This window comes from Chiloscyllium plagiosum, chromosome 16 (assembly GCF_004010195.1).
Source record: "Chiloscyllium plagiosum isolate BGI_BamShark_2017 chromosome 16, ASM401019v2, whole genome shotgun sequence".
NCBI lineage: Eukaryota > Metazoa > Chordata > Chondrichthyes > Orectolobiformes > Hemiscylliidae > Chiloscyllium > Chiloscyllium plagiosum.
In genome coordinates, this window is record NC_057725.1 from 49,016,717 (window position 1) to 49,039,719 (window position 23,003).

Genomic DNA, 23,003 nt, shown 5'->3' on the forward strand with positions numbered 1-23,003 from the left:
AGTCTTCGTCCGACCCATACTTTGGTCAGAAGACGGCGGGACGAAGAATGGATTCCTTAGTCCATACAAAGCAACAATATTTAATCATCTTTTTCCTATCTTTTTCCCTTGTACAAGTATTATTTTTCCAATTCCACAACATCCTGCCCAACGGACTTTCTGGAGGTATATTGTAAGGGACCCCACCTCCATTTCCAATGCCTTTTTTTTCTTTTGTTTCCCCAGAGGCTTTTTCCTTACCCACGGCACAGCCCATATTGAATTCCTTTGTTAGTCCCTTATTAACTACTAAAACTCAATCCCAGCCACCAAGGCAGTACTTAAAAGTCAATTTTCTTACCTTGGTCTGTGCACAGTGTTGCCTGGCCCCTTTTTGCCTTATTTCCTATCAACCTCATTTCACTGTTTGATTCAGATGTCTCTTTTGTGGGATTCGTACCAGTCACCCAAGGGAGCAAACCAAACAGGGACACGAGACCGCTCCTCAGTCGGGAATGGGACACATCTTCCCAGTGTCCAGGGAAGATGCCACTCCCCCCGGCAATGGAAGAAGATCCTGACGGCCCCCAATTGTGAGAAACGAAGCTCACGCACTTCAATAATTTCAGTCCAAGACAAGATCTGAATCAGTAGTATCATTTATTACACTCTTGCAAGAGGGGTGTTGTGTCCATTGTCTACAAGGCAGGGACACACACACACTCAATTCAACTAGTACACAATATTTACATAATTTGTTCCTATTCTCTCCTCCCATTGCTCCTCCCCTGTTTACATCTCCCACCTCTCTAAGACCAGCGCCCATTACTCTTGTTCATCTCTTGCCTTATCCGGCCTTGTCTGTGACAAAATGCTTATTTCTGGCCTCACAAGGCCATTTGACCACATTCTGATGTGGTCCATTGATAGGTATATCCTCCTTCACTACCATCTATTTCCCTTACTTGTTATGACCTTATGACCTCATGACTTCTTGATTGTGGTTTGTTCTTGTTTTTGCAGAAGCGGGAAACAGATGCTTAAAACTACTGTTTGTACAGGCATATCTAGCTTAACCCCCTCCCCGCACAGCACCTTATCTATTTGTCTGCAACATCTACCATTGTTTGCAGGCATGTTTCATTTTTGTATGCACATTTTAGCTAATACAAAAACAATTATATATTTCCTTCACATAGTTTTCATTCTTGCTGACTCAACTCTTGGCTGAAACAATTATACACTGGTGTGAGTTCATTTACCTTGCATAAGTAATTATGATTGCAGAAGTAACACTGCTTTACCTATATCCCACATCTGCAATTTATGTGCGCTGGGCATTGGGTCTGGGCCAACACTACAACGTGTATACACTGGATGTTGGGTCGACTCCATCTCTGCAATGTGTGTACACTAGGTGTTGAGTCTGGTCTAGCTATGCAATGAGTAGTGCTGGAAAAACGCAGCAGGTCAGGCAGAATCGGAGGAGCCGCAAAGACAATGTTTCAGCAAAAGCCTTTCATCAGGGCTTCATCAGAATTCCCGATGAAGGGATTTTGCCTGAAGCGTCAACTGTCCTGTTCTTCAGATGCTGCCTGACCTGCTGTGCTTTTCGAGCACCACATTCTCGACTCTAACCTCCAGCATTTGCAGTCCTCACTTTCTTCGAGCTCTGCAATGTGTTTGCAACAGGTATTGGCTCAGGGGTATCTCTGCAATGTGTGTGACATTGGATGTTGGATCAGGACTATCTCAGCAATGTGTGTGTGCACAGGGTGTTGGGTCTGGGGTATCACTGCAGGTCAGGCAGCGTCCAAGGAGCAGGAGAATCGACATTTTGGGCATGAGCCCTTCTTCAGGAACCCCAGGCTCATGCTCGAAACGTCGATTCACCTGCTCCTTGGATGCTGCCTGACCTGCTGCGCTTTTCCAGCAACACATTTTCTGCTCTGATCTCCAGCATCTGCAGTCGTCACTTTCTCCTCTGGGGTATCACTGCAATGTATGTGCTCCGGATTTTGGTCTGGAATATCTCTGCAATGTGTGTGCTCTGGGTTTTGGTCTGGGGTATTTTTGCAATGTGTGTGCACAGGGTGTTGGGTCTGGGGTGTCTCTGCAATGTGTTTAGACTCGGTGTTGGGTCTGGAGTGTCTCTGCAATGTGTTTAGACTCGGTGTTGGGTCTGGGGTACCACTACAATGTGTTTAGACTCGGTGTTGGGTCTGGGGTGTCTCTGCAATATGTTTAGACTCGGTGTTGGGTCTGGGGTGTCTCTACAATGTGTTTAGACTCGGTGTTGGGTCTGGGGTGTCTCTGCAATGTGTTTAGACTCGGTGTTGGATCTGGGGTACCTCTACAATGTATTTAGACTTGGTGTTGGGTCTGGGGTGTCTCTGCAATGTGTTTAGACTCGATGTTGAGTCTGGGGTACCTCAAAAATGTGTTTAGGCTCGGTGTTGGGACTGGGTTGTCTCTGCAATGTGTTTAGGCTCGGTGTTGGGTCTGGGGTGTCTCTGCAATGTGTTTAGACTCGGTGTTAGGTCTGGGATGTCTCTGCAATGTGTTTAGACTCGGTGTTGGGTCTGGGTCACCTCTACAATGTATTTAGACTCGGTGCTGGGTCTGGGGTGTCTCTACAATGTGTTTAGACTCGGTGTTGGGTCCGGGATACCTCTACAATGTGTTTAGATTTGGTGTTGGGTCTGGGGTGTCTCTGCAATGTGTTTAGACTCGGTGTTGGGTCTGGGGTACCTCTGAGGAGAAAGTGAGGTCTGCAGATGCTGGAGATCAGAGCTGAAAATGTGTTGCTGGAAAAGCGCAGCAGGTCAGGCAGCATCCAGGGAACAGGAGAATCGACGTTTCGGGCATAAGCCCTTTTTCAGGAAGGGCCCTTCCTGAAGAAGGGTTTATGCCCGAAACGTCGATTCTCCTGTTCCCTGGATGCTGCCTGACCTGCTGCGCTTTTCCAGCAACACATTTTCAGCTCTGGGGTACCTCTACAATGTGTTTAGACTCGTTGTTGGGTCTGGGGTGTATATGCAATATGTTTAGACTCGGTGTTAGGTCTGGGGTGTCTCTACAATGTGTTTACTCTCGGTGTTGGGTCTGGGGTACCTCTACAGTGTGTTTAGACTCGGTGTTGGGTCTGGGGTGTCTCTGCAATGTGTTTAGACTCGGCGTTGGATTTGGGGTAGCTCTACAATGTATTTGGACTCGGTGTTGGGTCTGGGGTGTCTCTGCAATGTGTTTAGACTCGGTGTTGGGTCTGGGGTACCTCTACAATGTGTTTAGACTCGGTGTTGGGTCTGGGGTGTCACTGCAATGTGTTTAGACTCGGTGTTGGGTCTGGGGTACCTCTACAATGTGTTTAGACTCGTTGTTGGGTCTGGGGTGTCTATGCAATGTGTTTAGACTCAGTGTTAGGTCTGGGGTGTCTCTACAATGTGTTTAGACTCGGTGTTGGGTCTGGGGTGTTTCTAGTATGTGTTTAGACTAGGTGTTGGGTCTGGGGTGTCTCTGCAATGTGTTTAGACTCGGTGTTGGATTTGGGGTAGCTCTACAATGTATTTAGACTCGGTGTTGGGTCTGGGGTGTTTCTGCAATGTGTTTAGACTCGCTGTTGGGTCTGGGGTACCTCTACAATGTGTTTAGACTCGGTGTTGGATCTGGGGTACCTCTACAATGTGTTTAGACTCGGTGTTGGGTCTGGGGTGTCTCTGCAATGTGTTTAGACTCGGTGTTGGGTCTGGGGTGTCTCTAGTATGTGTTTAGACTAGGTGTTGGGTCTGGGGTGTCTCTACAATGTGTTTAGACTCGGTGTTGGGTCTGGGGTGTCTCGACAATGTGTTTAGACTCGGTGTTGGGTCTGGGGTGTCTCTAGTATGTGTTTAGACTCGGTGTTGTGTCTGGGTTGTCTCTACAATGTGTTTAGACTCGGTTTTGGATCTGGGGTGTCTCTACAATGTGTTTAGACTCGGTGTTGGGTCTGGGGTGTCTCTACAATGTGTTTAGACTTGGTGTTGGGTCTGGGGTGTCTCTACTATGTGTTTAGACTCGGTGTTGGGTCTGGGGTGTCTCTACAATGTGTTAAGACTCGGTGTTGGGTCTGGGGTGTCTCTGCAATGTGTTTAGACTCGGTGTTGGGTCTGGGGTGTCTCTGCCATGTGTTTAGACTCGGTGTTGGGTCTGGGGTGTCTCTACAATGTGTTTAGACTCGGTGTTGGGTCTGGGGTGTCTCTACAATGTGTGTGCACTGAATGTTAGCTCTAGGGTGTCTCTACAATGTGTTTAGACTCGGTGTTGGGTCTGGGGTGTCTCTACAATGTGTTTAGACGGTGTTGGGTCTGGGGTGTCTCTACAATGTGTTTAGACTCGTTGTTGGGTCTGGGGTGTCTCTACAATGTGTTTAGACTCGGTGTTGGGTCTGGGGTGTCTCTACAATGTGTTTAGACTCGGTGTTGGGTCTGGGGTGTCTCTACAATGTGTTAAGACTCGGTGTTGGGTCTGGGGTGTCTCTACAATGTGTTTAGACTCGGTGTTGGGTCTGGGGTGTCTCTACAATGTGTTTAGACTCGGTGTTGGGTCTGGGGTGTCTCTACTATGTGCGTGCACTGAGTGTTAGCTCTAGGGTGTCTCTACAATGTGTTTAGACTCGGTGTTGGGTCTGGGGTGTCTCTACAATGTGTTAAGACTCGGTGTTGGGTCTGGGGTGTCTCTACAATGTGTTTAGACTCGGTGTTGGGTCTGGGGTGTCTCTACTATGTGCGTGCACTGAATGTTAGCTCTAGGGTGTCTCTGCAATAGACTCTGGGTATGAGCAGGATTGTATCTCGTTCCATCCCGTGTCTTTTTTCGGCCGGTTGCGAATTGGGTGACATCATAGTCGGTCACGTGTGCTCTCCGTGGCCGGAAGTGATGCTCGGTTTTCCGGTAGTGACGACGTTGCGTGGTGAATGGTGCCTGAATCTGGAGCCGCTGCCGGATAGGCCCCGGAGAAATGGACTTCAGCAGCATCCTGAGCAAAGCATCGGAAAACAAGGTGGTCTCGCAGGTCCCGGTGAGTGACAGCTGCGAACTTTATTAAAAGTTGGAGGGTGTGATTCCATCCCCTTTAAATACACTGCACTCAGGGGCACCTCTGTGGATGGTTATGGTTTTAAATAACCCATACATACCGTTTCTCTGGCTTTGGCAGAGATAACGTTAAATCCTTTAAATACTCCAACACCCAGTGTCCGGCCTGGAGCCGTACTGTTCACATGAATCCCTTCAAAAGTCATTCCACGCAGCGACAGGTTTAGAGAGTTCATTATAACTTTCTGATATTTAGAGTCAGACCTGCGCATTATTACCTCAGATTACTGAACCTTTAACGTTAGTTTACAAACTGCAGGCCCATTTCCCAAGTCCTTTCTTCTCAGTTTCTTGAGTATGTTGTTGCTTCCTAAATCACAGCCTGTCTTTCCCGGAATACCGTTTTTGAACTCTGCCAGATCAAAATTTCAACAAGTCAAAAAGCCGAAATAGCTCTTTCCAAACCACAAGTCACCATGGTGCATATTAGTAACAAAAATAAACTCTCCCACCCTATCATTTTTGACCTGTTTGTAAACTTTGACATAATCAAACATTATATCTTTCTCTCTCTAGCTGGGTAGGACTGCTGTCATCTGGTTCCATTCTTATTTGCCCAAATGTTGTCAGCAATATCATCTCCACACCATTACCTTTAGTGTTAAATACCACTGTGCCAGATGAAAGTCTCATCTTTTAAAACGTTCTAGGTTCCCAGCATGTGACATTATATTTTGTCACTAATTACCCAAAGCAGTTGTTATTTAAGTGTCGTAGATGGCTAGTCAGGCTGTAGGATATATAGAATATATTTTTAAAAAGTAATTCATAATAAATCTGTGTTCTCATTGAAATGGATTCAACAAAATAACGTAGCACTTCTGAAACTTGCTCCCAGGATAAAGCCATATAAATTTATTAAGTCTATGGTCGAGGGTTGAGAAGATTGAAACCTTTACTTTAAATATTTCATATTAATTTTTTTTAATGTTGATTTTTCATGCAAGAATTAAGAGCAGATATAGGCCATTCTGCTCCTCAAGCCTGTTTTGCCATTCAGTGCATTCATAATAACTAGCCAGGGCTAGGAAAGCAGCTTTGAACAAAAATGACAATAATTGCAATTTGAGCCTAATACCTAATATTTTCTGTTTCCTGACTGATTATTCCTCAAATTATTGAGTGAGATAATTCATTTTAACATCTAAAATTGATTTTTCACTTCTATATTTTTACTTTGATTCAACTGGGCTAATATACTTTGAATTTTTCTAAATGTGCCCTATCTCTGCTGTTCAATGTTTTAATGTTTAGGATTCCTTTTAAACCTTCACAAAGTAGCTCCTCCATCAGTAAAATAAATTGAACTTTGTTAAATTTAATTCATCACATTTTTTGAGATTCCCCCTCCAATATACAAATTGGAATGGTTTCTATTTCTGTCATGATTTCTGTAATCCCCTTAGATATAAGATGACCAGACATGAATCCAACTGTAGACCAGGTGTGGCCTGACACTACAGCATTTCAGTTAGCAGAAAATATTACAGCAAATTGCCTGAGTTCAGAATTAAAAAAAAATCCCTTTACATTATTAAAAATCACACAACACCAGGTTATAGTCCAACAGGTTTAATTGGAAGCACACTAGCTTTCGGAGCGACGCTCCTTCATCAGGTGATAGTGGAGGGCTCGATCGTAACACAGAATTTATAGCAAAAATTTGCAGTGTGATGTAACTGAAATTATACATTGAAAAATTGATTGTCTGTTAAGCCTTTCATCTGTTAGAATACAGTGATAGTTTCACTTCTTTCATGTGTAAATCACAAAACCTTTTCTTAAAGTTGCATTCTCGGGTTAGCTGTTAACAATGGTGATAGCTAGACAATATATTGAAGGTGTTAGCCCCTGTGTTCTCTGTCTATGACCTGATGTTTAGATTGATTCTAATCTAAAAAGTGAGATTACAGAGTTTTACATAAATTCATGCAGTTTTTGAGCTCAGAGTTCTACATGAATGTATGCAGTTTTTGAGCAAAGTGCAATGTGACTCTGCAAGTCCCTTTACATTATAGCCTTTTCTCAAGGGATGCTATGCAATTGTTTTTTTTAACTGAAGCAGAAGCATTTTTCTTGAATTGTTTTTGCTTGCAATATAATAGGCCCAAGTGCATTAGTAAAGACGTGATACTGTTGTTAAGAGTAGGTCTGCAAACTCTGTAAAATGCTGCCCATTCATCAACGTGGGAATGAGTGTTAAAGCTATGACTGTATCAAACTATTTTTCTAAATAAGTTTTGTTTCATTGCACAAAACATCTTCAGTTTCGTTGTAATATTTTTCAGTTACATCCAGAATTTCTGCAGTGATACTGTACAGGCAGTGAAAGGCATAGATTGAAAGCTACTATAAATTTCAAGTGAAAAAATATATCAAATTGGCACCTGCATTATGTTGTGAGCACTGTCATTTGGGGGGGGGGGGGGGGGGGGGTGCAAGTAAATGATAATGTAAATCTGGAATTGTTGATTAAATGATGACTGCTTAATTTTTATGTATTCTCTGGATTGTAAGGAAAAAAAACGATTGTGATTGAATTACAACTATCACAATTTGGAAGTCTTAGAAGGCTGTAGGAGGAGTCTCAGTATTGAGCAGGGATTAAGTATTAGACAGAATTGGAATTGATTAAAAAAAAAGACATGAATGACCAAAAAGAACATGATGCCAAAGCTTATGAGGCAACTTCAGTGATAGAATTTCCACATCTGCTGTATTTGAGGTAACAATTGATAATGAAGAAGGATGTTACATGAAATTAGTAACTGTCAGACTTGACACACAACACTGCTTTTGGAGAATATAAATAGACAGCATTTTCTGTTGAGTACAGAAGAGTGAAATCAGGCACACCAGTCAAAAATAAAATCAGCGAAGGACTATTCTGACAAATGTAGGGAGAGATCAACCTAGGGAGAGAGGGGGTACATTTTATTTATGAACAACATAAAGCTGAAATTGATGTTCTAAATGTTTTGGGATTTTGTGTGCTTAGCTAGTTGTTTGGAAGAACAAGCTTTTGAGGTAAATTCATGTAGTATCACATTTGGTAAGTATGATCTAAACATGCTGAACAGCAAACAAAGCTTCAAAGTTGATTGACAGCATATGGAAATACCAAACTGCTACCTAGGAACTGGCCAAGATGAGGTTCTCATTGAGTCAGCTCTCCGCATCTTCCTTTTTCTATTTGTGGTTCTTTAAGTTGCTGATCTGTTTTTGCTAGTTTTAGTCATTTAGGAGATGGGCGGCATGGTGGCACAGTGGTTAGCACTGCTGCCTCACAGTGCCAGAGACCCAGGTTCAATTCCCGCCTCAGGCGACTCTCTGTGTGGAGTTTGCACATTCTCCCCGTGTCTTCGTGGGTTTCCTCCGGGTGCTCCGGTTTCCTCCCACAGTCCAAAGATGTGCAGGTCAGGTGAATTGGCCATGCTAAATTGCCCGTAGTGTTAGGTGAAGGGGTATATGTAGGGGAATGGGTCTGGGTAGGTACGCTTCGGCGGGTCGGTGTGGACTTGTTGGGCCGAAAGGCCTGTTTCCACACTAAGTAATCTAATCTAAACCTAAAGCATATTTGGGAATTGATTTGGAGTACTTTTTTTTTGCTTTTTTACAATGCAGCTTTGAATAATTTACTGCAGGTAAAGTCATAATGTGCTACAGCTAATTGTAATGTGACATTGGGTAGGACAGAGAGTTGCAGCTGTTTCTTTGGGTTTGTTAATGTGTAGCTGTGCTGGTCTTGAATGGAAAGAGAAAAAAACTTGACTACGCAGCACATTTTTCTCGAGACGTCATGCAACAGCAAACAGCTGTTAAACCCTGGAGATTTATGGCTACCCAAAATATTCACTTTTTTTTTCTTGGTTGGATTGGCTCCACCTAAATTTTCTTTTGTCTCTGTTGATGACTATGATCATGAATAACCCAGTAACTTTGCAAAATCAATACAATGTTTTGATTGCTTTCTCTTTGCATCATTGGTGATGCCTGTTTCATGAAGCAGATCGTGTTGTGTCATGTCGAGGCAGCTAACTGCAGCAGAGGATTAACTTTGTACAAGACTGTTAAATTATTTGAATCATGGTCACTGTTGTTAGTTGACTCAGCACAGTAATGTGTTGCTGGAAGAGCGCAGCAGGTCAGGCAGCATCCAGGGAACAGGAGAATCGACGTTTCGGGCATAAGCTCTTCTTCAGGAATGAGGAAAGTTTGTTCAGCAGGATAAGATAAAAGGTAGGGAGGAGGGACTTGGGGGAGGGGCGTCGGAAATGTGATAGGTGGAAAGAGGTCAAGGTGAGGGTGATACGTCAGACTGGGGTGGGGGCGGAGAGGTCGGGAAGAAGATTGCAGGTTAGGAAGGCGGTGCTGAATTCGATGGATTAGACTGAGACAAGGTGGGGGGAGGGGAAATGAGGAAACTGGTGAAATCCGAGTTCATCCCTTGTGGTTGTAGGGTTCCTAGGCGGAAGATGAGGCGCTCTTCCTCCAACCGTCGTTTTGTTGTGGTCTGGCGATGGAGGAGTCCAAAGACCTGCATATCCTTGGTGGAGTGGGAGGGGGAATTGAAATGTTGAGCCACAGGGTGGTTGGGTTGGTTGGTCCGGGTGTCCCAGAGGTGTTCTCTGAAACGCTCCGCAAGTAGCCGGCCTGTCTCCCCAATATAGAGGAGGCCACATCCAGATACTTGGATTTTACAAATTTCGGGTGCAGAGGATGCAATAGATGATGTGTGTGGAGGTGCAGGTGAAGATTCACCTGCACCTCCACACACATCATCTATTGCATCCTCTGCACACAGATTCACCTGCGTGAAAAAATTGCCCCTTGTGTCTCTTTTATATCTTTCCCGTCTCACCCTAAACCTATGCCCTCTAGTTCTGGACTCACCCACCCCATCCTTCATGTTAGTCCAACCTTTTCCTGCTTTAAACATTCTGCTCAATATAACTGACTATTGTGCAAAAGTGCTTAATTAACTTTGAGCACTTTGTGACACCAGGATTGTGAAATGCAGTGTACAAATGCAAATTGTCTAAGCAAATATGATTTTCCCAAGACCAGATAAAATGGTGTTGGTTGTTCAGCCCATTTTGGTTCATTTATGCAATCAAAATACTTTCTCCCACATTTTGCCTATAAGGCATTGAGAACAATGGCACATGTCAAGAGCAGTTCATTATAAAACATCACGATGTGGGTCCTGGTGCAAGACCATAGTCAAGCCTTGTCTAGAACACACTGTCCAGTTTTAGTAACAACTTGATACTTGGATTTTACAAATTTCTATCACATTATCTCTCAGCAGTTTATGGAATCCAGCAGTGTGTAAATTGATTACTGCACTTGCCTACAAAATTTTTACAATTCAAAGTGATAGCCTTGTGCATTCTCAGGATGTGGGAGGTTCTAAGTAAATATAAGATTTTGCCTTCTATCATGTGTTTCCCAGAGCAAAAATGCATGTTGACTCTTTTTAAGTAAAATTGTTAGTTCCAAATTTTAGGTGACTCACAGCAGGCAAGTTGAATAAGGTGGGAGAAAGTGAGTATTGCAGATTTTGAACATCAGAGTTGAAAGTCTAGTGCTGATGAGAAAGTGGATATGGTATGAGCAGGTAGGGAAAGAGTTAAGTTTAAGGTTGCTTGGCAAAAGGCTCAGCTAGCGTGACTTGAATCAGATAAGAACTTCCAGTAAACAATGAGGTGCTGGAGGCAAGGGTAGTAGGTTAACAAGGTGAAAAAGTATTCATTACATCGAACCAGTTAACAAGATGAAGCATTCATTATTATTAAGACAGTTAAACAAGGTGAAAAGCATTCATTATGTGAAGCCAGTTAAGGTTAAGAACATTCATTGTATAACACCAAATGACTTAATCTCTACTATTGGCACTTTCTGATTGTAACGCTCAATATGAATGTTGCCTTATCCTTATGTTGCTCTCTGTAAGTGACTATATAATTCACTAAGGATCTGCTGTTCAAGAGAATACTGAGAACTCATGTCTCTGTGCACTTGGGCGATGGTTCTCTCTCCCTCCAGAAGGAGGTAGAAGGTTACCTCAGATTACAACAGGATTTTGCTCTGATGGGCCAATGGTTTGAGAAGTGGCAGATAGAGTTTGATTCACATAAATGCGAGGTGCCGCATTTTGGGAAAGCAAATCTTAGCAGAACTTATACACTTCGTGGTAAGGTCTGAGGGTGTGTTGCTGAACAAAGAGACCTTGGAGTGCAGGTTCATAGCTCCTTGAAAGCAGGTACATAGGATAGTGAAGAAGGCATTTGGTATGCTTTCCTTTATTGGTCAGAGTATTGAGTACAGGAGTTGGGAGGTCATGTTGCGGCTGTACAAGGCATTGGTTAGACCACTGTTGGAATATTGCGTGCAATTCTGGTCTCCTTCCTATCGGGAAAGATGTTGTGAAACTTGAAAGGGTTCGGAAAAGATTTACAAGGATGTTGCCAGGGTTGGAGGATTTGAGCTGTAGGGAGAGGCTGAACAGGCTAGGGCTGTTTTCCCTGGAGCGTCGGAGGCTGAGGGGTGACCTTATAGAGGTTTTTATGAGGGGTATGGATAGGATAAATAGACAAAGTGGGGACTCCAGAACTAGAAGGAACATGTTTAAGGTGAGAGGGGAAAGATATAAAAGCGACCTAAGGGACAACGTTTTCATGCAGAGGATGGTACGTTTATGGAATGAGCTGCCAGAGGAAGTAGGGGAAGCTGGTACAATTGCAACATTTAAAGGAATGGGTATATGAATAGGAAGGGTTTAGAGGGATATGGCTGGGTGCTGGCAGGTAGGACTACATTGGTTTGGGATATCTGATCGGCATGGATGGGTTGGACCGAAGGGTCTGTTCCTCACTGTACATCTCTGTGACTCTAAGACTCTAAAACTACTGTCTGAGCTTTGACTGATGAAGGGCTTATGCCCGAAACATCTATTCTCCTCCTCACAGCCTGACCTGCTGTGCTTTTTCAGCAGTACACACTCAGAGTTGGGTAAGGTTCCAGGGACATAGTGTGCCAGCTGTAGAGAGAGTAGAATGGCCAGCAAAGAATCCAGTCTTTTGTTTTATATATGATATTTAACTGGTATACCCTTTACTCACATTAAGATGGGTACGCCCTTCCTATCCTTTAGTCTTCTGCACTGTATCAAGTATGTTGCAAAGATAAAATCAGGATTGCTTTTGTAAAATGCTGTCAAAGTAGTGCTGATGATAGGTTAAAAAGTTGTAATATCTTTGTAACACTGATCTTAAACTTAATAGTTTTATTTTGTCTATACCTAGATTTTTATCTATGCCGTTTACAATTTATTAAACTGCAAGGGTGATGAGTCCCCATATGCAGAGTATACATGTTGGTTTCCATTTAGTTTGTGCATAGAGAGTGATTGATGGTGATGATGCATTTATTTTGCATATCTAATCATGATCCCAGAGATAACTTACTGGATTCAGAAAGAGTTTTAAAAAAGGATTCTTCCACAGCCAACCTTAGCTATACTGATAATGCTGTCAGCTGCATATCCCAACACACACCAGTCACAGTACAAAAGCACTGCTGCATCTTGTGTTAACAGAAAGATCTGTATTTTATCTGTTTTCCTAGAAGTATTATCTTTATTAATGACGGTATATATGTCAAAACCATAAGTTCTGTAATAGTGAAAAAGTTCTTCACATCTGCAGAACATAGGAGAACTAGTTGGGGGTGAAAACTGTTGCTGTTATTAAATGCACTTAAAATATACAAATGAGTTAATCGTAGTGCTCATCTCTGAAAGCACCATCTGTCTGTACTGCTATATAAACCTACAGCATTCTCAAAAATAGTATTTCTGGTTCCAGGTGGAATCCCTTGGACAGTATTAATGATTCCAACTATTCAAATTAGCAGTTGGCTGTTTAAAACCTCAGAGTTTTTGTGGCAGTTTAAAGGTTGACTGTGAATGAAAAGAGTCTTTCATTGAAGGCACCCTTCAAGTATCAGGAATTCAACTGAAAATTAAATTGAAAGAAGGAAACTTATTTTCCTGCAATAGACAGCATAGGCAGTGTTGAGGCTATTAGATGGGTTTGTATAGAGAGAAGGAAATGAAACACATTGAGAAAGTGACTAGATGAGGTTATCTATTAAGAGACACTTGTTAAAATGGTTCCAATCTTTGGATGAATTAGATTCTGGACATTGAATCTGTTTTGAGAAGCTTAGGACTTTGAGAAATTTACACTGCAAATACTATGCCTGTTATTTTCTGAGTTCAGTCCACATGCGAACCACCTTCTGTGTAAAACATTTGCCCTTCATATCTTTTTTTCAAATCTTCCCCTTTCACCTTAGAAATATGTCCCTTCGTCTTGAAATCACCCATCCTAGGGAAAAGACACCTACCATTAACCCTAACTATATCCCTCATGCTTTTATAAACCTCTATAAGGCCACTTCAACCTCCTACACGCCAGTGAAAAAGTCCCAGCCTAACTTTTCTTTATAACTCAAACTGTTCATACCTGGCAATATGTTGATAAATCTCTTCTGAACCCACTCTAACTTAACTACATCCTTCCCATAGCTGGGCAACCAGAACTGGACATGGTGCCTCACCAATTTCCTGGACAACCTCAACATGCTTTCCCAATTCCTATACTCAAAGGAGTGAGTAATGAAGGCAAGATTGCTAAATGTCTTTTTGACCACCTTGTCAATTTGAACAGCCTGATGAAATATTAGGTTAAACTTTTGTATGACCAAAATTCACCACCAAAATGCAGCTGTCCCAATCAGTCACTTTGTGGATTACAAATTCAGCATTGCCTGAATGGATCTTGATCTTTGTACTGAAGAGAGCATACAACTAGGTCACCAAGTTTTTATTGAAGTAGACATATCAAATCTTCACTTGGGTTTTGCAAAATTATTAGATCAACATTTTTTAGACAATGTTTCCATCAAATGTTTAACAGATGTTTAAAGCTCATTGCCTCCTTTTTTTTTTGAAGCCAAGAAGGCCGAGTTCGAGGTTAATGTGATTTAATTCTCCACACAATGTTTCTTGAGGCCCCTTTACAACGAACAAGTGGTTTTCGAAGTTCAGGAATGTGTGTTTCCGTTCAGGTTGTAAGTTTGCTTGCTGAGCTTGCAGATTTGTTTCTGTTTCTAGGTGTGTACTTTGCTCTAGAATCTTTCCTGAATACGAATTTTCTTGTTGAGACAATCTCGCCAGACAGACCAGGAATGAACAAATGAGTAGGAGTTCTCAATAAAAGATGTAACTGGGGAAGCTGATTGCAATGTTAATGATTCTGCAATTCCTTTTTCCCAATGCTATAGACCATTCTTTGAACTTGTCCCATTGCTATCTCCTTTTCCCTTAAAACAGTGCCTCTGTCCTTTAATGTCTCCAGCCTTCCACTCTCTCAGACCTTCTATTTCGTTCTCCCACCTGTACCTCCAATTGTGCCTCTTCCCTGCCTCTGTACTTAAAATCTAGTATATCTTTAACTTCTTCTAGTTGTAATGAAATCTCATTTACCTGTCTTCTGTTTTCACAGATGCTACCTAACCGAATATTTACTTTCTGCATTTTCTGTTTTTGTTTCATATTTCTAGCACCGACAATATTTTATTTTTGTATTATGTTACAATTGCCTATTGGCTTACTATCTTGGTTACAACTTAATTTTAATTCAAAACTCAAACTAGCTGTTATTTAACCAACAATTGATTTATCTGTTTGAAACATTAGATTTCATAATTCTAATTAAAATGAATTTTGACATTCTATACCAGACTTGTATTCACTTAGAAGACATAAGACAGTTTAATATTTTGTCATCTGAGGATGTCCAACCTTTTTAAAATTGGAAAAAGCTAGTAAATGATTTACATGTGATTAGATAATATTCTGAGCTGCTGTACACAACATTTGCTACACAATGCAAGAAGCGCATAAAACCCCTGTTCATGAGAGTGTGACAACACCCTTGCCCCACAATGTACACAAACAAGTTTATTTCACTCCTTTCAGAGATAACATTCAAGGACAGATGTGAAAATTGCATCATACAAAGAATCCATGTATTTTTATAAAATTGACCAAGATTTTCACAGACCAAACTGAAAATCCTTCTAAAAGCAGAACTGCTACTGTAACTATTATTGGCTTTGTTAGCTTTTAGCTGAAGTAACTCTACAGTAATTAGAAACTTTGGCTGTCGCAGTGACTTTTTGACTGTGGCTATTCAATGTGACTTGTTCAGTTTTCAAGAATTTATATATCTACATTGAACTTGTGGCATTTTTTTATCACATTTGCCTGTGGGAGTAATGTGCTGATACACTGAGACTTCTTGGCATAAGTCTGTCTGTGCTTGGAATTGAGCAAGTTTCCCAGGAGATATTCAATGATCTCATTGTGAAAACAAATAGATTTAAAAAGTGTGCAGGCCTGTCCATACTGGAGTGATTGCCTCTAACTGGATCTCAATCCTTGTTTCTTTTCAACCAATTTTATCTGTTTCTCTTCTCTCCTCTTGCCCACCCCCATTTTGAAATAGTTCACACTCTGATACCATGGAAATTGGCAGCTTTCAACATTATTTCATCCAAACCACCATCTTTGTGTGAGCTCAGTGAATGAGCAATAGGCATACTATTTTCCCGTGGTGGGTATTGCAACCCCCAACAAACTTGATCCACTTTCAGTATCCTTAGCAGTGAACTCCAATTTACCTCATTCTCTTCAAAATGAGGCAAATTATGCAATCCAAAATGGCCTAGCTAAGATCAGCTAGTGCAACATAAACTCAAATTGATCCTGATCTGGTACTCATGTCCTGATTTTGATTCCAATTTATAAGAAATTGTTTTGTCCCCTCTTTATTCATGTACTAAAACCTAGTTCCTGCCATCAAATACTATCATTGAATCTTGGTGTGACCGTATTTGCTTGATCTTCAGTGAAAGTGCTCTGTGCTATCTTCATTCTGTCACCATGTCATTTATTATGTAGCCTCTTTGCATTAGACAGGCTTTGATGTGCCTATTTCTGGCACCGACTCACAACTTTGCTTGACACAATGAGCAGTTTTGTTTAACAGGGGTATGGCACACTTCAAAATGACAATTCATATCTTGGACATCATAAAAAGAGAACAAATCAGGTCCCAAATCTGTTCTGCGTTCGAATAGAACATGGGTGATCTTCCACTTTCCTAATTGTTCCCCATATCCCTTGATTTTCTGACAAAACAAAATTCTATCTATCCCAACGTTGAATATTCAAAAGTACAACACATGCCATCTGCTACCTTCGTTCACTCATTTAACTTCTCTATATCTCATAGCTTAAATTCTCACCTAAACTTGCATCATTATCAAACTTGGATACGTTTTTCTCAGCCTCTTTGTTTGAGTTATTAATTCAAATTATAAATTGCTCAGCACAGACCCTGTGATGCTGAGTTACAATCTGCCAACTAGAAAATCCCTGTTTATCACTGCTGTCTGTTTCCTATCCATTAATTATTCTCCAGCAATGTAAATATACAAAATAAGGATTCATGAATAATATGTTAACATCATGTGTAGCACCTTTTGGAGGCCTTTCAGAAATTCAGATATATTCTATTCATGTTTCTCCTTCTCCACTGCACTCATTTCCTCAAACTGTAAATTATCAAAAGCAAGCTCCTTTTATAAACTATGATTTTCTATTGTTAAACTTCCTTTATAGATTCCAACACTTTCCTGATGATTGTCAATCTAACCAAATGGCAGGTTACCATTTTCTCACTTCTTCTTTTCTTGAATAATGGAATTTAGTTTGCTAATTTTAAATCTGATCACCACTCTCAAACTGAGGGAATTTGGAAAATTATAACCAGTGGATCCACTGTCAACAGCAATCTCTTAGAATCCAAGAATGTAGATTAGAATAGATTAGAATAGATTAGAATCCCTACAGTGTGGAAGCAGGCCCTACTGCTCAAGTCCACACCGACCCTCCAAAGAGAACCCACCCAGACCCATTCCCCTACCATATTATTCTACATTTACTCCTGACTAGTGCATCTAACCTACACATCCCTGCACACTATGGGCAATTTAGCATGGCCAGTTCACCTAACCTGCACATCGTTGGATTGTGGGAGGAAACCGGAGCACCCGGAAGAAACCCACGCAGACACAAGGTGAATCTGCAAACAGTTGCCAAGACTGGAATTGAACTCGGGTTCCTGGCGTTGTGAGACAGCAGTGCTAACGACTGAGCCACATGCCATCAGGTTGTGAGATTTAGTGGCTTTTGGTTGTTCATGTTTCATCAGTATGTTTTCTAGTTTGATACTGTGACTTTTAAAATTCCTCAATCTTATCATTCCTTCAGTTGCCCTCTATTTTCGGTGCTACAAAGTACCACAATTTGTACGTATTACTTCAAAAAACACATAATTTTTGCAAACTGAAAATGTGACCGACTGCACTATATACTCCAATCTCCTCCAGGAGGTGTGAATAAGGGAGGACAAGACATGTAGTGTATGATCTGTATGGAGAAGTGAATTTTCAAAAGGAGATCATGTGAACAGCAGTGTTTGACCACCTATTTATGTTTCCTACAGCAAAGAATTTGTTTGTTCAATATTTCTGCCATTTGTTTTCTGTTTCCACCTGTAAAGGATCATGTTTGTATTAGCTACTTTTTATATACTTGTTAAAAATATTTCAATTCATTTTTATGCTCCTGGCTAGATGACTCTCTATTTCTTTTTAATCAGTGCTTGCTGGTTTCTAAAACTTCCAATTTTCAAGTTTTCTTTGAGGTCTTGCAAGACTCTTATCCTTAACAATCTTCGTAAGCCACAGATGAACATTTTTGCTGAAACCTTTTTAAATTGAACTTATTTCATATTAAATATTTTGAATCATTTTGAATACTCCCGTTGTTTAGCTGTCGCTATGTTTTTGAGTGTATTTAAAAAATTAACCTTAACTAGCTCCCCCTCGTACCTATACCTACTAGTTAAGTTTAAGTCGTGTTTTGCATTCTTGAATGTTACACACAAACTTGATACATAATTCATTTTTAATCGATCACTTTTTTTTCCCCAAAGGACCCTTTACTACAAGATTACTGATTAATAAAGCTGCACCAATGTTGCGATCAGACTTTGCGCAAGGTTTCTCAGTTAGTTATAGCTCCATACAGAATACCCCAAAGTGAAGGTCTGGGGAAAGGAAGCATGAACTAGCTCCCCATCATTATTCACCCATCCTTTTGATTGATTGCATTAAGCTTAATTTAGAAAGAACCTCTGCTGTTGTGAATACTCTGCTCCCAGATCACATGACATTTTGATTTGAGGAGCCAGTTTAACCAGACTTTCAGAAATTAATAAAAAAAAGTTTATTAACTGCAGAAACAATACCAACACAGCACATTGAATAGAAATAATAATTAAGCCTCAAAAGAAAGAAGTTTTAAAAACATGTTTATTTTGGTCAGTCTTTAAATTGTTTGTGAAGAGCAATGTTGCAGCCATTCCAGTGGAGTTGACTGGTGGTGATGTCAGTGATTAAACAGTCAGTTTCACTATCTTTTAATTCTGTAGGTTCTTTGAGATTCTGTAGTTTTGATTTCTTTTGACTGTGATTTGAATTCCAGCATTTAGGATGAGAGAGTCTTTTTACTGTCAAGTTAACTAGCATCTAGTACTCAGAGTGAGAGAGAGAGTCCGGGGTCACCTACTCCAGAACTAATGTGGACGCGAGTTTCCTTCCCTAAAGGACATTATTGATCCAGATAGGTTTTTCTGACAAGCAACAATAGTTTCATAGTTGTCATTAGACCACATCAATTCCAGATTTCTATTGAATTCAAATTTTACCATCTGCCATGGTGGGATTCGAACACTGGTTCACCTACTGTGAACAGTTTTGGTCCCCTGGTATAGAGGGATTGTCTTATGAGCAAAAGCTGAACAGATTGGGACATTGCCTCGCATTCCTCTAAACTCTAGTGAGTAATCTCATTGAAACATATAAGATTCTGAAGGGGTTTGATAGGGTAAATATTGAGAGGACGTTTCCCCTCATGGGAGAGTCTCGGACCAGACTACATAGCCTCTGGATAAAAAGGGTGCCAATTTAAAACAGGTGAGGAATTTCTTCTGATAGTTAAGAATCTTTGGAACTCTTTGATAGGGAAAGCTGTCATGTGTATATTTAAGGCTGAGATAAATAAAGTTTTGATCATTAGGTGAAACCAGGGTTACAGAGAAAACACAGGAAAATAGAATGTTTGATCAGCCATCATCCTGCTGAATGGCAGAGCAGGCTCAAGGATGCCCTACTCCTGTTCCTATTTCGTATGGTCTTGTGGAAAGATTTTAAATGCATTGGAAGTAGTTGGAGGAAGATTTATTAGATCAGTATCTGGAATGGGTGAGTTGCCTTATGAAGAAGGATTGCATAGATTAGGTTTGTATCTACTGGAGTTTAAAACCATAAGTGAGTCGATTGAAACGTGTAAGATCTTGTGGTTTTGACAGGTGTATGTGGAAAGAATATTTCCTTTTGTTGGAAAATCTAGAACTAGGTTGACTATTTAAAAACAAAGGGATCATCCATTTAAACAACCCTTTTTTCTCAGGGTTGCGAGTAAAGTCGGTTCTGCTATAGTGCATGTTCCCTCAATGCGAATTGGCTTTAAAGTGATTGGAGAATTTAGACCATTATTTGTAGAATGCAAACTTTCCTTATCTGTATTGGTTACAATGTGATTCCAGCCCTATTAGTTTAAAAGGCGTGGCTATTGTGCGGTTTTCTTAACATAAGATTGCACGAGAATGGAACTACTATATCAGAACCAACTGTGTTTGGAACTCACTATCCATCAATGATGGATAGGTTCTTGATAAGCTGGGGGTGCGTGGGGATGCAGTAGGATACTGGGGTAGGCAGGGATATGGAATGATCAGATCAATCATGATCTTATTGAATGTCGGTACAGGCTTGAGGGGTCGAATGGTATGCTTCTCTGATTTTGTATATTTGTGTTCAACTGTTTGTGGTGGAATAAATACCATTTTCCCTTTGAATGTTGTTAGGGACCCATTTAGGCGACTAAGTTTCCTCAGTTTTAGATCTGCGAGTCCAAAGATGTGCAGGTCAGGTGAATTGGCCATGGAAAATGCTACCTCACAGCGCCAGAGGCCCGGGTTCAATTCCCGCCTCAGGCAACTGTCTGTGTGGAGTTTGCACATTCTCCCCGTTTCTGTGTGGGTTTTCTCTGGGTGCTCCGGTTTCCTCCCACAGTCCAAAAATGTGCAGGTTAGGTGAATTGGCCATGCTAAATGGCCCGCAGTGTTAGGAGTAGGGGAACGGATCTGGGTGGGTTGCTCTTCGGAGGGTCGGTGTGGACTAGTTGGGCCGAAGGGCCTGTTTCCACACTGCATCTAATGTAACTTGATGCAGGCTGGGAATTGACCACGAATCTTGTCAGGCCTTGCATCTCTGTGCATTGTTTTTCATCATGGGCAGGTGGTAGAACTACTTTGATTTTGTTTGTTCACCATATTCTCATATAAGATTTAAGCTTTTTTGGGTCAAAGCTTATGGAACCAATATCTATGCAGATAATGTTTGTAAGGCATGATTTGGGTCCAGTGAAATGCAAATAAAGCACCAGTAATGGAGTTAAAACCAGCATCACTAAGTAATTAATCTTACCATAATTATTATTCATCAGATTACTTTTATTTATGGACTCATAGAGCCAATAGAGATGTACAGCATGGAAACAGACCCTTTGGTCCAACCTGTCCACGGCGACCAGATATCCCAACCCAATCTAGTCCCACCTGCCAGCACCCGGCCCATATCCCTCCAAACCCTTCCTATTCATATACCCATCCAATGCCTCTTAAATGTTGCAATTGTACTAGCCGCCTCCTCATCCTCTGGCAGCTCATTCCATACACTTATCACCCTCTGCGTGAAAAAGTTGACCCTTAGGTCTCTTTTATAAAAATCTTTCCCCTCTCACCCTAAACCTATGCCCTCTAGTTCTGGACTCTCCGATTCCAGGGAAACGACTCTGTCTATTTACCCTATCCATGCCCCTCATAATTTTGTAAGCCTCTATAAGGTCACCCCTCAGCCTCCGACACTCCAGGGAAAACAGCCCCAGTCTGTTCAGCCACTCCCAGTAGCTCAAATCCTACACCTTGGCAACATCCTTGTAAATCTTTCAAGTTTCACAACATCTTTCCGATAGGAAGGAGACCAGAATTGCATGCAATATTCCAACAGTGGCCTAACCAATGTCCCGTACAGCCACAACATGACCTCCCAACTCCTGTACTCAATACTCTGACCAATAAAGGAAAGCATAACAAACGCTGCTTTCACTATCCTAACCACCTGCGACTCCACTTTCAAGGAGCTATAAACCTGCACTCCAAGGTCTCTTTGTGCAGCAACACTCCCTAGGACCTTACCATTAAGTGTATAAGTCCTGCTAAGATTTGCTTTCCCAAAAAGCAGCACCTCACATTTATCTGAATTAAACTCCATCTGCCACTTCTCAGCCCATTAGCCCACCTGGTCCAGATCCTGTTATAATATGAGGTAACCCTCTTTGCTGTCCAATACACCTCCAATTTTGGTGTCATCTGCAAACTTATTTACTGTACCTCTTATGCTCGCATCCAAATCATTTATGTAAATGACAAAAAGTAGAGGACCCAGCACCGATCCTTATGGCACTCCACTGGTCACAGGCCTCCAGTCTGAAAAATTACTCTCCACCACCACCCTCTGTCTTTTACCTTTAAGCCAGTTCTGTATCCAAATGGCTAGTTCTCCCTGTATTCCATGAGATCTAACCTTGCTAATCAGTCTCTCATGGGGAACCTTGTCGAACGCCTTACTGAAGTCCATATAGATCACATCTACTGCACTGCCCTCATCATTCTTCTTTGTTAATTTTTCAAAAAACTCAAATCAAGTTTGTGAGACATGATTTCCCACACACAAAGTCATGTTGACCATCCTGAATCAATCCTTGCCTTTCCAAATACATGTACATCCTGTCCCTCAGGATTCCCTCCAACAACTTGCCCATCACTGAGGTCAGGCTCACTGGTCTATAGTTCCCTGGCTTGTCTTTACTGCCCTTCTTAAACAGAGGCACCACATTTGCCAACCTCTAGTCTTCCGGCACGTCACCTGTGACTATCGATGATACAAATATCTCAGCAAGAGGCCCAGTAATCACTTCTCTAGCTTCCCACAGAGTTCTCGGGTACACCTGATCAGGTCCTGGGGATTTATCTACCTTTAACCGTTTCAAGACATCCAGCACTTCCTCCTCTGTAATCTGGACATTTTGCCAGATGTCCCCATCTGTTTCCTTACAGTCTGTATCTTCCATTTCCTTTTCCACAGTAAATACTGATACTAAATGAATATTTTGCATCTTCCCCATTTTCTGTGGCTCCACACAAAGGCCGCCTTGCTGATCTTTGAGGGGCCCTATTCTCTTAGGAGAAAGTGAGGACTACAGATGCTGGAGATCAGAGCTGAAAAATGTGTTGCTGGAAAAGCATAGCAGGTCAAGCAGCATCCAAGGAGCAGGAGAATCGACGTTTCGGGCATAAGCCCTTCTTCAGGAATGAGGAGGGTGTGCCAAGCAGGCTATGATAAAAGGTAGGGAGGAGGGACTTGGGGGAGGGTTGTTGGGAATGCAATAGGTAGAAGGAGGTTAGGGTGAGGGTGATAGGCCGAAGAGGAGGTGGGGGCGGAGATGTTGGGAAGAAGATTGCAGGTCAAGAAGGGGGTGCTGAGTCCGAGGGTTGGGACTGAGATAA

General features: G+C 41.6%; 1 protein-coding gene across 3 annotated transcripts in view; it reads left to right on the forward strand.

Moving 5' to 3' along the window:
- The first annotated feature begins 4,870 nt into the window (after positions 1-4,870).
- Positions 4,871-23,003, forward strand: part of spty2d1 (SPT2 chromatin protein domain containing 1) — a 39,224-nt gene continuing 21,091 nt past the window's right edge. For 2 of the 3 annotated variants that reach the window (XM_043706016.1, XM_043706018.1), the window contains exon 1: positions 4,872-5,035. In XM_043706016.1, the coding sequence (XP_043561951.1) occupies positions 4,976-5,035 (60 nt within the window). In that variant the 5' untranslated portion in view covers positions 4,872-4,975. Of the gene's footprint in view, positions 5,036-23,003 lie in introns of all 3 variants that reach the window. The other variant, XM_043706017.1, reaches the window with a different exon arrangement.